This window comes from Chelonoidis abingdonii, chromosome 1 (assembly GCF_003597395.2).
Source record: "Chelonoidis abingdonii isolate Lonesome George chromosome 1, CheloAbing_2.0, whole genome shotgun sequence".
Lineage (NCBI taxonomy): Eukaryota > Metazoa > Chordata > Testudines > Testudinidae > Chelonoidis > Chelonoidis abingdonii.
Genome location: NC_133769.1, coordinates 365,783,988 through 365,800,660, shown reverse-complemented (window position 1 = coordinate 365,800,660; position 16,673 = coordinate 365,783,988). Strand labels below are relative to the sequence as shown.

The 16,673-nt window shown below is 43.9% G+C and overlaps 1 protein-coding gene across 1 annotated transcript in view; it reads right to left on the bottom strand.

Annotated features, from left to right (window-relative positions):
• The window catches only part of LOC116820524 (disintegrin and metalloproteinase domain-containing protein 20-like), a 174,012-nt gene that overhangs the window by 118,131 nt on the left and 39,208 nt on the right, over positions 1 to 16,673 (bottom strand). Inside the window, 1 exon segment of the mRNA XM_075066834.1 lies at positions 15,647 to 15,718. Coding sequence (XP_074922935.1) covers positions 15,647 to 15,718 — 72 coding nt within the window.

Here is a 16,673-nt window from a genome sequence, read left to right as displayed (position 1 = left end):
TCTGTCGGAATTATGGGATTTCAGTGTCAAATTGATCATGAGGTCTTTGTTGGTGCAGAATCATGTTGTTGGTGTTGGCATTGGTACCACAGAAGACATAAGCTATCGGTTACTGATTTTTGCAGCATGATTGGTGCCGTTCGTGGCGTACCGAATGCATGTGCTGTGCCAGAGGCTGGTGCCATTGTCGCAGACATTGCTGAGCCCACTCCAGTGCTGAGTGTTTAGTGGCTGCTGCCAATGCCAACACATGGGGTTTCAGTTTAGAGGAGGAGTTTAAGTTGTAAGTCTCTTGCCTTTCTGGTCTGGGCTTAGGTCGGTCAGTACAAGCACTTCTGAGGTTATTGAGTTTCTTTGACGCGGCAGCAGACGCACTGTTGAATGCCCCAACCCAAATATAGTTTGAAACCTGGCAAGTGAGGCAGCGTTTTAAAAACTGGGGGACTGGAGGAGTGCTTCCCTGTAAGGGGAAAAATAAATTTCTACTCTAACTATTTAGAAGGAAACCTACTGGATCTAAAAAAAGGGATTTTTGTACAGAAGATTAACAGAGAAAATAAACTATAAGGGAGCAAAAATTAAGTCTAATTACTATAAAATGATTCTACTAAATTAAAAGGTATTGAGCACTGCTGGATGATCCAACTCAAGCAAAAGGCAGTAAGAAAGAACTGGGGGCGGGGGTTGGTTGCACGAAGTTGTCCAGATATCCCCTTGAAAGTGGCACAAGATGGGACACGTTCGGACCCAATGACCCCCCTACTACTGCAAATCTCCATTTACAGAGCGCAGGGATGCATTGGAATACCTAAAATGAGCACCCACAGGGACATCCACTCATGAAGAACTGATAAATTTCTTAGCAAGCAAAGCTATAACAATTATCCAATGTCTAGAAGAAGTCAAGGATAGACAAATGCAGACAGAAATAAGGCACATATTTTAAAGTTAGGTATTTATCCATTGGAACATTTTACAAAGATTGTGGTGATTCTCCATCACTGGCAATTTTAAAATCAAGATTGGGATGTTTTTTCTAAAAGGTATAGCTTGTTGTTAGATGCTGATAGCTGTTTGGGCTGATGTATGTGTGTCCCTTGGGTGTGCCGCCTCAGCAAATGAGGCAGACGATCTGGCACGGCCAGACCTGAGCAAATCACCCACACACAAGATTGTTAAGGGAAGTAGGCACCCAGCCAGGTTTACGTTGACAAAGCACTAGTATATTATCCCACAGACTCTACCGGACCACTGATAACAGGTATGCCTGTAACAATAAATAGAGCTCGGAGAACGGCGGGAACGTTTCGTTCCTCTTTAGCTAACAAAGATACTCCTGAGATACACTTTATACCTCAATTACAAACAAGTTAGTACTGCCCCTGACATATGTTAGTTACTGACCCTGACATGGTTAATTATATACCAATTACCTTGTACATGTTGGTTCATCAAACTCTTCATTATGTTACTGTCATCTTGACCTTATATCTTTTAGGAGGGCGCTCAGTGTGTTCCTGTTATCCTTGTGGAATGTATTTTTGTATCCATCCTTTGGATACAGTATGTTCTGGTACACTTGATATTGGGATGTGTTTGCGTGAAGTACTTCCCCTAGAAGTTCTTATGGAATGTGTATTTCTCAATATCGGCTCTGTTTTCTTGCCAGATTCTGTGAGCAGGTCCTGCCTTTCATACCAGCCTCTGAACAAGGGGTTGATGGATGAGCTCCAGTGGTTTGGAGCATTGGCCTGCTAAACTCAGAGTATGATTTAATCCTTGAGAGGACCCACACGGATCTAAGGCAAAAATAGTTACTTGGTCCTACTTAGTGAAGACCACGATGCTGAACTCAATGGAACCTTTTCAGATCCCTTTCCGAGTTTCTAGTGAGATTAGGATATCTCAATCACTTTATCTCTTCTTACTACAATGGCTTTAGTTGCAAAAAGGAATTAATAGAGCCAAGTCCGATGATCTGTTTTATGCAGGCTTAGGACAAAGCAATCAAAAACTGTCTGCATAATGGTTTATTAATCTATGAATGTTGCCACAGCTGGAGACCCTGGTTCATGAATAGCGAAATAAGCCAGTCTGCCATTGACTGATAGTCTGGAGCAACTCTGCCCCCAAATCAATTACAAGAACAAACAACAAAAAAACTGAACTACTTTGCGCAACATTTTAAATCTCGAGCAGGGTTTTAACATTGTTCTTTGTACAATGAGTCAGGAGTCTGGAAACCATCTGTGTGTTGCTTAGGAGGTAGAATTGAACTGAGGGTTTTCTCAAGTTAGGTGGAGACTATCAGGCTGCTCACGCCTCTAGGCTACAGAACCCAAAGGAAACCTAATTTTGCAATGGCAGCTGGCTCTGCCAGGAGACATAATGGATCCTTTTGGGGCGGGGGAGTGGGGGTACATTGTTCTTAGTTTCCAAACCAAAACCTTTTTTGCCAAAAAAAAAATAATTCCTTTTCCCCCAAGACTGAATTTAATATTGATGGTTACAAATATAAAAAGAACGAGTATTACATAGTGTTAAAGATAAAAAAAAGAATCTTACACAATTAATTGTGTGTAGGTCGAATTGTACACGGCCCATAAGGAATTCGAAACACGTAGGTCGAATAAAATACAATAACCGTTCCAAAAGGTGAAGTTAATTGTCGATGAGATCCCTTTCTGTCAAAGCTGTATGCAATTCAGAACAACAGTTGAAGGCCAAATGGACGGTACATCTTAAAAACATAAATAATGATTAAAAAAAATCATCTACATGTAACGCTTGAAGCTATGTATCCTCAAAATCCACACTGCTGGATATTCCCAGTCTGTGTTCACTTACCTCTTCAGCCACAGAAACTGCCACTGGAGCTCAGAATATAATCTAAATATTTAAAGGACCACTGTTGTTGATCTGAAAAATCTCATTTCTGTCTGGATAATGTTTACATATTAGTTTGCAAACCATACACTGCACGGATACTAAGCTGAAGAATTTTATCAGAAAAATATCTATTTTCTTTCATTTGTTACTTCGTGCGTTATTGGCATACTTGTTATATAGCCAGTATCTCTCTGTTTTCTTTCTGATGATGGTCACTTGTACTTTCTATGTATGACATGACATGCACACTCTTTATGCACAGCTCTAGGGGCCTCATGTATGCTGCTTCCTGTAACTGAGCCAGGGTTACCATTAATGATCTTAAGAGAACAAATTCCATAGTTTATGTTGGCAGACGCTGAACGAAATGAGCTTCAAGAAAGACCTATGTATTAAACTGCACAATACTAAGGTTACTATTTAAAAGGACAACTCAGCTTTTTATTTAAAAAAAAAACCGACAGGATTTTCAATGTTCAAGTTTCTGGTTTAAAGCTCATCTTTTAATAAGTATGTCCCAACATTTCTGAAAACTACAATTATTTTAAAAGCTATTTATATATGCTCTATAATGATCACCACTTGCATATTTATAGGGTCTTTTTCAAGTAAAGACAATGGACAGACCTGAAACAACAGCACTAGGATCAGGTAGGCCTGTTTCTCCACTCACACACAACCCCCAAATAATCACACTCTGTTTGTGGGAGTGGGAATGGAACCCAGGTCTTCTCCCCTCTGGATTGCAGCCAGGGTCCCTGTGTTAATCTTGCTAAAGTCTGCTTCATATGATCCCTGCTGCTTCCCACGGGTTTGTCATCTTATGCTGTTACAAGCATCTTTCACAGTAGCTAACTCTCTAATCCTCTCCCCCCAGAGATCTATCTCTTTTCATGCCACTTTGCTTCCCAGTCTGCTGCTCCATTTCGCTCACAAGCTGTCACTCCTCTGGACATTATTGCTGCCTAATATTGCACGACTTATTATCCAGCTGTGCTAATTGGACATAGTTGTGGCTGGAGACATAACGATCCACTTATCAACTCTTTTCATGGCTGATTACCAGTGTGGGTGTCTATACCACCATTGCAGATAGATTATGTTTGTTGAACAGTGGTTCTACTCCAGGAAACTATAAAGTCATCTCCTAAAACTAACAGGAACCTTCCCTGAATTGGAAGGCTATCTAAAACAGTTGTACAATTGGTCGCCTACTACTGCCGTCTAGAACAGGAATCCTAAGCTACATGAATTGCAGATAATAAAATGTGAGGTCAACTTCATTTCATCATAGGGGATCACAGATAAAGACAACTCAAGTGTGGCAGAATTTTACCTACTACTGAGGTGATGGAGAATATCTGCTGGAAGCACCACTTGCGGTCAACGAGGAGGTGTCTGAGTGGGGTCTGCAGTTGGAAGCTGGATTTGCAGTGAATTTTCCATTCAGGCATAAAGCCTTAGCTGAGCTCCCGTTCTTTCTGGTGCAAGTCTTTGAGTGCTTGAGGAATGGAGGCACTTTTGAGATACCATGTGTCTCAACAGACAATGAACAACATGGGCAGTACTATCCACTGACGGGATTGCTCTGCGGCGACTGAAAGACAGTGTTTTAAACCCCAGAGATCTGCGGCATGCCTCTATCCAGTACCATTCCCCCAGGGGAAGAAGTGAAAACTAGACTACACTATTACGGATAATGAACAGAAGAATTTACCGGTAACATAATAATTGATTTTTTAAAAGAAATAAGCGGGGGAGAGGAAGTAGCTATAGCTAACTCTATTGTATAAACATATACTAACACTTAACTCTAAAGGTAAACATGAGAAACTAAGGAGTGCTGCAAGGGCTCTCATTTCAGCTGCCAGGCAGTGGAGAAGAACTGAGGGCAGTTTGGATGCTCAGTGCCATAAGCTGTAGGGGGAGACACCAAAATGGGCCGGGCATGTAGGGCCAAATGGCACTGCGTAAATCTCCAATTGCAGGTGCGAGGATTGCAGACTCACGCTAAAGTGGAGCACCTCAGGATCAATAAAAACTATTTTAAATTTCCCCTTACCACCAGTTGCCAATGACCTAGTAGATATAAAACTGTTAGAACTTTTAAATTTAGGATGACGAGGATATTAGGTGGGAGACGCAAACAAAGCTGGCTTTGTATTTCTTCCCAAAACACAGGAATTTCCACTCAAATTATGGACAGGCCCTCTTTCAGTGGGATAAGAAGGTAATATCATTTGGACCGTTAATCTACTTCAGAGCTGCAACACTCTATATAGGTAACCTGTGTTTGGACTAAGGAGCCTCTTTATGTCCCCTGATTCCCAGTGCAGATATATAACATCAGTCACAATTGCTTGCCCAGTAATTAAAATAAGAGTGAAATAACTCACCCATTGTTAAATGTACATACTGATAGCATCTTCAATTCAACAAAAGTTTCATTGGAATCTTCATGGCGAAACTAGGGTAAAAACACCAAAACATCCTTAGACTCTCCATTCTGAAGAACAGATATTAATTCTACTGGAAGATCTGTAAAACGCAGCAATGTTTCAATGAAAAATCTTTTCAAAATTAACTATGATTCACACAAAAGTTTCCTACATATAATTTCACTTCCTCATTTTTTTTGTATTCATTTACTTTTCCATTTCATGCAATTGATTATTCCTGTGTTTTTGCTTCTTCTGGAATAGTATTCTGTCAGGATTTTCACCATTTGTCTAGATTGAAGTGGATCATTATCAAATATTTTTCTCTTATGTAGGTACTTATAGTTTGTGATGAAGTCACATCCTTTACTTTGTTGAATAGATGAACTCCATGAAGTCTATTTGCTATAAGCATATTTTCTAATCCTTTTAATCATTTCTATCAGTGGCACTCTGCAAACTCTCTTCCAGTCTATCAAATGTCCTTCTTGAATTGTGGCACAGAACTGGCACAGTTATTTCCAGTAGCACTTTGTACCAGTACCCAATAGCAGAGCCAAAATAACCCTCTCTCCTCCGACTGGAGATTCCTGTTAAAGCATCAAAGATCATATTAGCCTTTTTGGCCAAGTATCCACATTTGGAAGCTCATGTTCAGCATGGAGTGATCATATCTTTAGGAACATCCAGTCTGGATTTTAAAACTTCATCATGTCCTCATAAAATCGTTCCAATGCGTTAATTAACTTCCTTGTTAAAATTTACCCAATTTGAATTATTTAGTTTCAATTTCCCAGACATTAGGGCTTGTTATTGTCTTTGTTGTTAGCTAGAGAATCTTCTACTATAGAAATCATCTCCCCAATTTATAGGCTGATCAAAATCACCACTTAAGCTATTGCCACTCATTTGCAGCCTTATTTAAGTTTCTTGCCTGAAGAGTGGGAATAATGGCTGAAATTTTTTAGAGAAGAGAAGATTCTTTATGTTGGATTTTTCCCTTATGCCACTCACCTCCATTCAGATGTGGAGATTTTCTTTCTTCATGTTGTTTCTCTACTTAAAACATTATAGTTTGATTGTTGGGTTCGCCCCCTCCCAGTAGGCATATTTGATCTTGAATAATTTAAAAATGGTTTTCTCATCCCTGGTAAAGTTTATAATTAAGGACCAGTCCTCCATTATTCAAACTATCTGGATTGCTAGTTAACTAAGCTCATGTTAATCACAGGCAAATGTCTTTAGGTTAGTCCACGACTGTATAGACAAATCTGTGCAGCATCATCTAGTGTTTGGTCTCGTGAGTGTTGCGGCTTTGATTTGACTAACAAGCCAATTCTAGAGGTGCACATTTTGCTGCCAGATGGTGCATGGGGCTCACTGGCCAATGGTCCTGTGCGCTTGCTGTGCTCTGTGACGTCGTTTCGCGTGCCTCTGTAGACGCCCGGGCAGTGTCTTCCTCAAAGGGATGCAGGTATTTTCTGACTGTTGCACGCCACTGGTTCATTCACTGCGGCATCCTCAGGGTCCCTAGGTTTTGATACTGCTGTTTACTGCAGATTGGTTTGATGGTTGTCCTTGTGTAATTGTTTCCGGTGGAATGACCCTATATTGCCGGATGCGCCTAGGAAGCTCACCATACAGAAGCTGGCGGGGGGGATTCTGTTCGCACCATGGGCCTGACATGACCGGTCCAACGTAGCTTGTGACTTCGATGATGCATTCATTTCAATGCTTGTCATCTGGCTTTTCTTGAGGACCTCAAGATGGGAACTTTGTCTTGCCAGCGATCTTCTATGTTGCGAGGCAGCGCATGTGGAATCTTCGAGCTCCTTGATGTGATGCCTATATAGTTGTACCATGTTTCGACCCGTTACAAAGTGATGACAAGAACAACAGCTCTGTACACAAGGAGTTTTGTTGACAATCCAGATTTATGTGGGTGTTTAAAACTTTGACACGCAGACAGCCAAGTGCTCTGGCTTGCTTTGGATATTCGTGCATACTGATCTGCATTATCCATGATCCAATCACTGCATTTTATGCAGCTACCCAGGTATTTAAAGTTCTCCACTACTTTTAAGCTGAGTGCCATCAATGGAGAATACTCGGACGAGAAGCATTTTGATCCAGGTGCAGGTTGATGGATAACTTTCTGTCTTTTCCGAAGGCTGAAGTTAGTCTCTGAAAAGTTGCGAGCCTCGGCAAACTTGTTTGACAATGTGCATGAAGATCATTTTCCAATGTGAGCTCATGAGGCATTTTAGTCATCGCAAAGAGTGCCTCAAGAAGGAGTTTTCTGCACGTTTGTCTTTGCATTCAGGCGACGAGGTCAAATAAAGTGAACCATCGTCTGTATTTCAAATATATATCTCGGATCCAGATCTTTCATTGCATGGTTGAAGACTCATCACAAGAACAATGATAAATAGAGGAGCTGAGAACACATCCCTTGTTTCACGCCGATGGTGATGTTGAAGGGGCTGATGTGGCTCCATCAGAGCAATACTTCGCTCGTCATCTGCATGAAAAGGTGTATAATCTGGACAAATCTTGTCTTGCAGCAGCCATAGTAGTGTTGGTAATTAGTTCCATAAGGGCTTCCCTTGTTGACATATCAAAACGCCTTTGTCAGATCTATGAAGACAGCATACAGGTGCATGGTTCTGTTCAATTGCACTTCTCTTGCATTTGTTTTGACAACAACATCATGTTGACCTGTGCCCATCTCTGTCTTTTCGTGGGATGTCAGTTTGTCGTCAAGACTCTTCTGGAAATTGTTGAAACACTGAGCATCCTTCAGTTTGGCTATGTTGAAAGCAGGTCACACATGCTTAGGACATTTGTGCCAAGAGGAAGCGATATAAAGTTGAAGAGATGTCCTGACTAATCTGTGGTCTGTCTAGCACTCTGCACCTCGCATTACTCTGGTGATCAGTACATCTCGGATGTCTCGCCTTCAGACAATGGCATAATCTATCAGATGCCACTGTTTGGACCTAGGGTGCATCCACGTCATTTTGTATTTGTCCGCTTGTCAGAACAGAGTGTTGGTAATGGTCAGTTTATAATAAGGACAGTTCCGTTATACAGAACTATCTGGATCGCTAAATTAACTAAGCTCATTTTAATACAGGCAAATGTAAGGACACATATTTAGGGTCTAGCTACACTACAGAGTTTAAAGGTGTCTGAGCTCCCATATATGCAACTATGTGCTTACTAAACCCTCCTCTGAGTATCCACACTGCAGAGTCATATATCGCCCATAGCAATGTAGCTATATCCACACTGGCATTGCAGTGACATGTTTGGCACATGCATTTTCTGGAGGTTTATCAGGGGCTTTTTAGTACCACTCTAGCTGGATTCAGAGTAGCAGCCGTGTTAGTCTGTATCTGCAAAAAGAACAGGAGTACTTGTGGCACCTTAGAGGCTAACAAATTTATTTGAGCATAAGCTTTCGTAGGCTACAGCCCACTTCTTCGGATGCATCTCAAGAAGTGGGCTGTAGCCCACGAAAACTTATGCTCAAATAAATTTGTTAGTCTCTAAGGTGCCACAAGTACTCCTACTCTAGCTGGAGTCATTCTAGGGATTGTTTTACTTTGTATTGCTGAATATGTCTGTTCTTCAAGCCCCTGTGCAGGAGCATTTTTACCCTGTCAGCGCATTTAGCTGAAGTATTTCCAGCTCCGCATTTATGGCTATGTCTACAACAGAGATTGGCAACCTTTGGTATGCAGCCCACCAGGGTAAGCCTCCTGGGAGGCCGGGCCGGTTTGTTTACTTGCTGTGTCCTCTGGTTCAGCCGATCTTGGCTCCCACTGGCTATGGTTCGCCATTCCAGGCCAATGGGGGCAACGGGAAGCGGCGGCCAGCACATGGGAGCAGCAAACTGCGGTCTGTGGCAGCCACGATCTGCGAACCTGTGGATGTGGCAGGTAAACAAACTGGACCAGCCCACCAGGATGCTTACCCTGGCGAGCTGCATGCCAAAGGTTGCCGATCCTTGGTCTACAATATGAGTTACTGGTGTGATTCCCCTCCCCTACATGTATATACATACATCACCTAAACTTGTAGTAATATCAGAGTATAGGCTTGGCTAGTTCCTTTTTTTTAGGTATTCATATCTCACTATTTAATTAAAGATAGGAGTACAGTAACTCCTCACTTAACGTTGTACTTATGTTCCTGAAAAATGCGACTTTAAGCAAAACGACATTAAGTGAATCCAATTACCCCATAAGAATTAATGTAAATGAGGGGGTTAGATTCCCGGGAAATTTTGTCACTAGACAAAAGGCTATATATATATATACACACACACACACACACACACATACATACATCACACACACACAGTATAAGTTTTAAACAAACAATGTAATACTGGTACACAGTGATGATGATTGTGAAGCTTCGCTGAGGTGGAGGAGTCAGAGGGTGGGATATTTCCCTTACGGCTAAATGATGAACTAGCAATTGGCTGTGCCTCAAGCGTTAACTCTCTCAGGCTACAAGGCAGCAGGAATGGAGGGAGATATGCGCATTTCCCCTTTAAGTACACTGCCTTGTTAATTAGATCAGCCAGCTGAGACCTCAGCTGATGCAAGCTTCCTTTGTCCTGAACCCTGGTGTGCCCCCCCTGCTCTATGGAAGATGGGATAAGAGGGGTGCAGGAGCAGGGGGGAGGGAACACCTTGACATTAACCCCTTTCTTCCTTCCCTGCCCCCCCTCACAGCAAGCCAGAGTCTTGGGGAGCGGCTCCAAGGCAGAGGGCAGGAGCAGCACATGGCAGTGGGAGGTGGGACACAGCTGCTGCACAGGGAACTTTAGGGAGTGGGAAGCTGATAGGGGGAGCTGATAGCGGGGCTGCCAGTCCACCCTGGTTCCAAGCCCCCACCAGCTAGCTGCAATGGGATGCCCTTCCTGCAAGCAGAACACAAAGCAGGTGGCTGCCAAAGATGTTAGAAGGGAGCATTACACAACTTTAAATGAGCATGTTCCTTAATTGATCAGCACCCTAACAACGTTAACTGGGACGACTTTAAGTGAGGAATTACTGTAGTTAAGTAAATACAATATGAAAGGCAGAAGATGATCTTATTATTTCTCTCTTGCAGCTCAATATATTCCCAATATAATATAATAACTTTTCTAGCAGTTTTCAAATCATCCACATTATACGGTAGAGTGACATGGCTAATTATTTCTAAGCAAGGAATTGGTACAATAACTGCTGCTGCACAGAAATATTTTTGAATCAGTCACAACAATGAAATTCCATTGCCTATTTTAAAAATATCTAATAATTTCTAGGAAATTAAGGGTTTCAGAGTAGCAGCCATGTTAGTGTATCCGCAAAAAGAACAGGAGTACTTGTGGCACCTTAGAGACTAACAAATTTATTTCAGCAAGAGCTTTCGTGGAATTCAATCCGTGTAATGACTCAGCCATTCCCAGTTTCTATTCATGCCTAAATTAATGGTATCTAGTTTGTATATTAATTCAAGTTCAGCGGTTCTATGTATCTGATGAAGTGGGCTGTAGCCCACGAAAGCTTATGCTCAAATATATTTGTTAGTCTCTGAGGTGCCACAAGTACTCCTGTTCTTTTCGTAGAAAATTAAGAACTCACAATTTAGCTTCTATAATTCCCTATTTTAGCATCAAGCCCTTTATCATCTATTATTTATTAAGGCTGCGAGTCTGTCACAGAGGTCATGCAAGTCACAGATTCCGTGACTCTCTGGGACCTCCATGACTTCTGCAGCCAGTAAGTGCAACTGACCCGGTGGCCACCTGGGTAGCTCCGGCAGACCTGGGGCCAGCTACACCACACCCTCACCAACAACAGTGGTGGTCCTGGGCCATCTCATCCCAGCAGCAGCTGCTGTGGTCCCAACCCGGCAGGGCTGCTTTCTGCCAGCCCATGCCTGCTGCAGTCCCGGGCCGCTGGGGCCACCCCACGTATCACAGCAACTACCACAGTCCTGGGTCCAATGGGGCTTGTCTCCCGCCAGCAGCGACTCCCGTGGTCCAGGACTGGGCAGGGCTGCCCCCCAGCCAGAAAGCCGGCTGCTGCTGCCCTAGGCTACCCTTCTCCCCTGACACCAAGGGGCACCAATGGAGGCCCCTACCCCTGAGCACCAAGCAGGTTGCCTTGCAGCCCCCTCCTTGAGGCAGTAACGGGTGCCCCGGAAGACACCCCTCTGCATGGCAGGTGCCCTGACACCTCCCAGCACCAAGTGGGTGCCCGACAAAAACCTCCAGAGCAGCAGCTGTGGTCCCCGGAGCCCCCAAGAACACCAAAAGATTTAGGGTATTTTATAGTACAAGTCATGGATAGGTCACAGGGACGTGAATTTTTGTTTATTGTCCATGATCTGTTTGTGACTTTTACTAAAAATACCCAGACTAAAATCTTAGCATTATTTATAATCTAAAATAAATTATAAATTTGAGGCAAAATATGTATTAGAACATAAAGAACATGCATACTATATCAGATCAATAGTCATCTAGCCACCTATCCTCCTTTCCACAGTGGCCAGTGCCAAGGTTACTCCGAAAGAGGGAATGAACAGAACAGGCGAAATCATCAAGTGATCCATCCCATCATCCATTCCCATGCTTCTGGCAAACAGAGGTTAGGAAAAACCATCCCTGCCCATTCCTGGTTACAGCCATTGGTGGACCTATCCCTCCATGAATTTTATCTAGTTCCTTTTTTAAAACCTGGAATTATAGTCTTTCGCCAGAGGATTTATGAAGGCCAAGAGTTTCCACAGATTGATTGTGCATCTGTAAGAAATATTCCTTTTGTTTGTTGTTAAAAATCTGCTTCCTGTTAAATTTAATTTGTGACCCTAAGTTCTTCTGTTAAGAGAAGGAATAACATAACAAACTTCCTATTTTACAATCCTCCATACCAGTCATGACTTTGTAGCCTCTAATCATATCCACCCTTAGTCAATCTCTTTCAAGCTGGAAAAGTCTCATTCGTATTATCTGTCCTTCAATGAAGCTGTTCCATACCCCTTAGCTTCAGCTTAGGTTTGATGCAACTTCTTAAGAGCTCTTTGAGGAGCATTGGCATCATCCTTTGGCTGGGTGAGAGGGCTCCGTAAATAGCCTTGTCAGGAGAAGGAGAATAGGCGGGGCGGTACGGCATGCCTGCCACCTGTAAGCGGGCCTCCTCCCACTCTATGAGTCAACATCTAGGACATTAGACACCATCATCACGACTGCTTGTCCCAATGCCCCCGAAGATGATCTATGCCCCTGCAAAGGGCTATGGAAACCCCCAGGGATTCCCCGAGGTGCCAGGAGCAGGCCACTAACCCTGAGGCCATGCTGCACTGGAGATGCTGTGGCAAAAAGACAGTGCCCCCGATGGGTGGTCCTGACTCACTGATAGGGAATCCTCCTCAACCTGTTGGAGCTGAGGAGGAAGGTCCACATCTGGGGACTGGGACAGTGCCGAGGCCATCTGCTACCTTTCCGTTCCTGTTGGTGCCAAACCCGGAGCTCGCTGAGGATCTGCACAAGCGGCGATGACCCTCGATGCCATGATCCCAGTTACGGGTGGTGCCCGTTCGGTTAGATTTGTGATGGTAACTCCAGTGATCTATCCCTTTATGCTTAGCAAGCGGTCTGTTGAGCAGGTGCCAGAAAACGGTAGTGGGGATAGGCCAACGCATCAAGGATCATAGGCACATCGCCAGAGAACCGTACTGGTGTTCCAGCAACTTGTAACAGGGTTCCCTGGGACCAGCGGCTCGAATTGCCAAGAGCAGTGCTGGTACACTGGAGAGCAGCTCCAGCATCACTGCACCGGAAGCCACGAGGACAGGTGCCACAACTCTGTAGGTCTGCGCCATTCCACTGGTGATCACCTCCTCAAACACAGAGGATCACTGCCTGGAGTCTGGGGACTGACGCCAGGACTCTGATGAGTGGGCTGACCAGTAAGGTGGTGAGGAGCAGCACTGCACCAATGGGGCCATTGGAAGGGTCCCAAGGCAGGTTTTCCCCTGGAATGGGACACCTCTGTGGCCGGCCGCGCGCCGGCACCGGTAGGGACAGAATGTCCTTTGAGACCTGAAAGGCCTCCGGTGAGGACAACACTGCCAGGTGCCAAATGCCTTTGCCACTTCCAGGGGTGGTGGGTGAGTCCTGGAGTGGGCTAGCTTGCTCAGCAGGAGGTGGGGGCCTGACAATCCATCCAGAGGTAAAGAGTTGCCCTCACAGATCTTTTGCTCTCCTCTGGCCTCTCCTTCCCTTTATGGGACACAGGAGAATGTCCCCTTCTGGCCTTTCTTTGCTTTCTAACTGGTACTGGGGACAGGGATTGACGCCAGTCCACAGTCATCGCCGCGGCATGCTCCGCACAGTGACCATGGTGCTAGGCAACACAGTCTGATCTGGATGGCTCTGGTGCTCCTTTGGACCTGAGGTTTAAAGCTTTTACAAATGCAATACTTGTTGCTAACATGGGTTTCCCCTAAGCACTTCAAACAACTGCTGTGGGGGGTCACTGACTGGCACAGGTTTTCTGCAAGTCACAGGGATTGAAGCCCAAGGACGTGGGCATGCCCTGTCCCATAGGTTAAGTCCCATCAGGGACTACAAACTAACACTTAACTACACTAAGGGAACTAACATCTCACAACTTTTCAACAACTAGACACAGCAAAGTTAACAATGAGCAGTTGAGGCGAGTAAGCTTGCTGAGGCAAGTAGACGTTCCAGCACCGACACTGACAGTAAGAAGGAACTGAGAGTGGAGGGAGCTGGCAGTGTCCCTTATGCCACAGCATACATACACCATTCCAGAGGGCGCCAGAGCCGGTCCCCTACAGATACCACTGATGGGAAAACTTCCAGCACCGGTGCATGTGGCGAGCACACACACCTGCAATGGAATAGACATGAGCAAGCACTCAAAGAAGAATGTTAAATAGCATAAGGACAAGAAATGACCCCTGCAGGACCCCACTATAAACACATTCACTCAATGATGATTTCCTGTTACAATTACATTTTAAGAACTAACCATTTAGCCAACTTTTAATCTTTTTAATGTATTCCATGTTAAGTTTATATCATTCTAGTTTTTTAACTGAAATGCTGTGCAGTATCAAGCCAAATGCTTCAAAGAAGTCTATTACATGAACACTATTACTTTATCAGCCTAATTTGTTATCTCGTGAAAAAAGATAACAGCTTAGTCTGACAGAATCTATTCTCCAATAAACCCATGTTAATTGGCATTAATTATATTACTCTCCTCTATCTCTTTATTAATCTAGTCCTGTACCAGTCAGTCCACTATGTTCCCCGGATCAATGTCAGTGTGACAGGCCTATAATTAAGGCTAAGATTTTGTCACAGACATTTTTAGTAAAAGTCACGGACAGGTCATGGGGAAAAAAGAAAAATTCACGAAACCATGACCTGTCAGTGACTTTTACAAAAAATATCCATGACAAAATGGGGATCTGTGGGTCCCCACACTGCCTGAAGCATGGAAGTTGGGACCTGGGTGGGGATGCTCCTCTGCATGGCCATGGCAGTGACAGGAAGCCTGGGAGTTCTCCCACCGTCCTCGGTGACTGGGAGCTCTGGGGGTTCCCCTGGAAACTTTGAGTTCCAGGGGCCACCACAGGTGGCAGGGGTACCCCGCAGGTCCCTGCCCTTCTGGGTGGCAGGGGACCCTGCAGCTCCCTGTGTGTGCAGGCGGCAGGGGCCCCTGAAGCTCCTGGCCTCTGTGGGCGGTGGGGAACCCTGCAGCTCCCAGCCTCCTCAGGCAGGGGCCCTGCAGCTCCTGACCACTGCAGGCATAAGTCATGGAGGTCACTGGAAGTCACAAATTCTGTGACTTCTGTGACTTCTGTCACAAAATCGTAGCCTTACTTATAACTAATTGAGTCATCCCATTTACCCTTCTTAAGTATTGGTACAACATAAACTTTCTTCCAGTCTTCTGGAACTTCCCCAGTGTTCTCAGATTTATAGAAAATCAGCATCAGTGTTTCAGCAAATCCGTCAGCCAGCTCTCTTAAAACTGTTTGACATGAGTTACTTGGACCTGGTGATTTTAAAATGTTCAACTTTCAACAACTGAAGGGCATATATATATTTCTAACCAATGACTAAGGAAAATAATTCACATCCTAATCTATACAACAAACATCAACGTTTCATACAAATATTTTACTGGGAGATTTAAGGGCAGAAGGATCACTACTAAAATAGCCTGTAAGTCTGACATTATAATTAGAACAAACACTATCATTTGATTACTTACCTTTGCTTTGTCTGCAACAAAATAACACTCTAAATATCTGGTAGATGTGTACAAAGTGTTTAGTTCACCTTTCTGGAAGAAAAGACACGTAAAACAGGGTTATGTACAGTAAATTGAGGTGTTTAAATGTATGCAGAATCACACAAATATAACCCTGGACCATACCCTCCTGTATTATGTTACTCACCCAAGGGGAAAATCTTACAGAATTATAATTCTTTGACAGGATAACAAGCCTAGAGGTTAGGGGGAAGTGTGGTATATCTTGACTTTAGTAAGGCTTTTGATAGTGCTTCACATGACCTTCTCATAAACAAACTGGGGAAATACAACCTAAATGGAGTTACTATAAGCTGATTGCATAACTGGTGAGAAAACCATTCCCAGAGAGAAGTTATCAGTGATTCAGTTTAGATAAGTGCATAGAGAGCACACTTATAAAATTTGTGGACAATACCAAGCTGCGAAGGGTTGCAAGTTCTTTGGAGGATAGGATTAAAATACAGAATGATCTGGACAAACTGGAGAAATGGTTTGAAGGAAACAGGATTAAATTCAACAAGAAAAAAAGCAAAGTACTCCACTTAGGAAAGAACCATCAGTTGCACACATACAAAATGGGAAATGAGTGCCTAGGAAGGAGTACTACAGAAAAGTACCTGGGGGTTGTGACAGGATCCCCATGGTGCAGCCTTGGACCGTGGGATAGCTATGCTCCCTGAACTCTCTCCAGCCTGGGCTGTCTCTTACAATGCCTCGCTAAGTGACAGTCAGACCCCCTCCAGGCGCTGTGATACACTCAGCACAACGCGTGTCGAGTCCACAACAGCAAATAAATTCGCATGAATAACTCATTCAGAGCCCTCATGAAATCACACAGAGGAAATGGCACCAGCCCAATCCCGCCCCTACAGCTCCACATACGTATCTCGGAATATCCATCTTGCACTGCTACAGACAAGCACATGCAAGATTTAACTTATGTTCACCACTTCATGGAAAGTGGATATATCAACCAAGCCTTGCA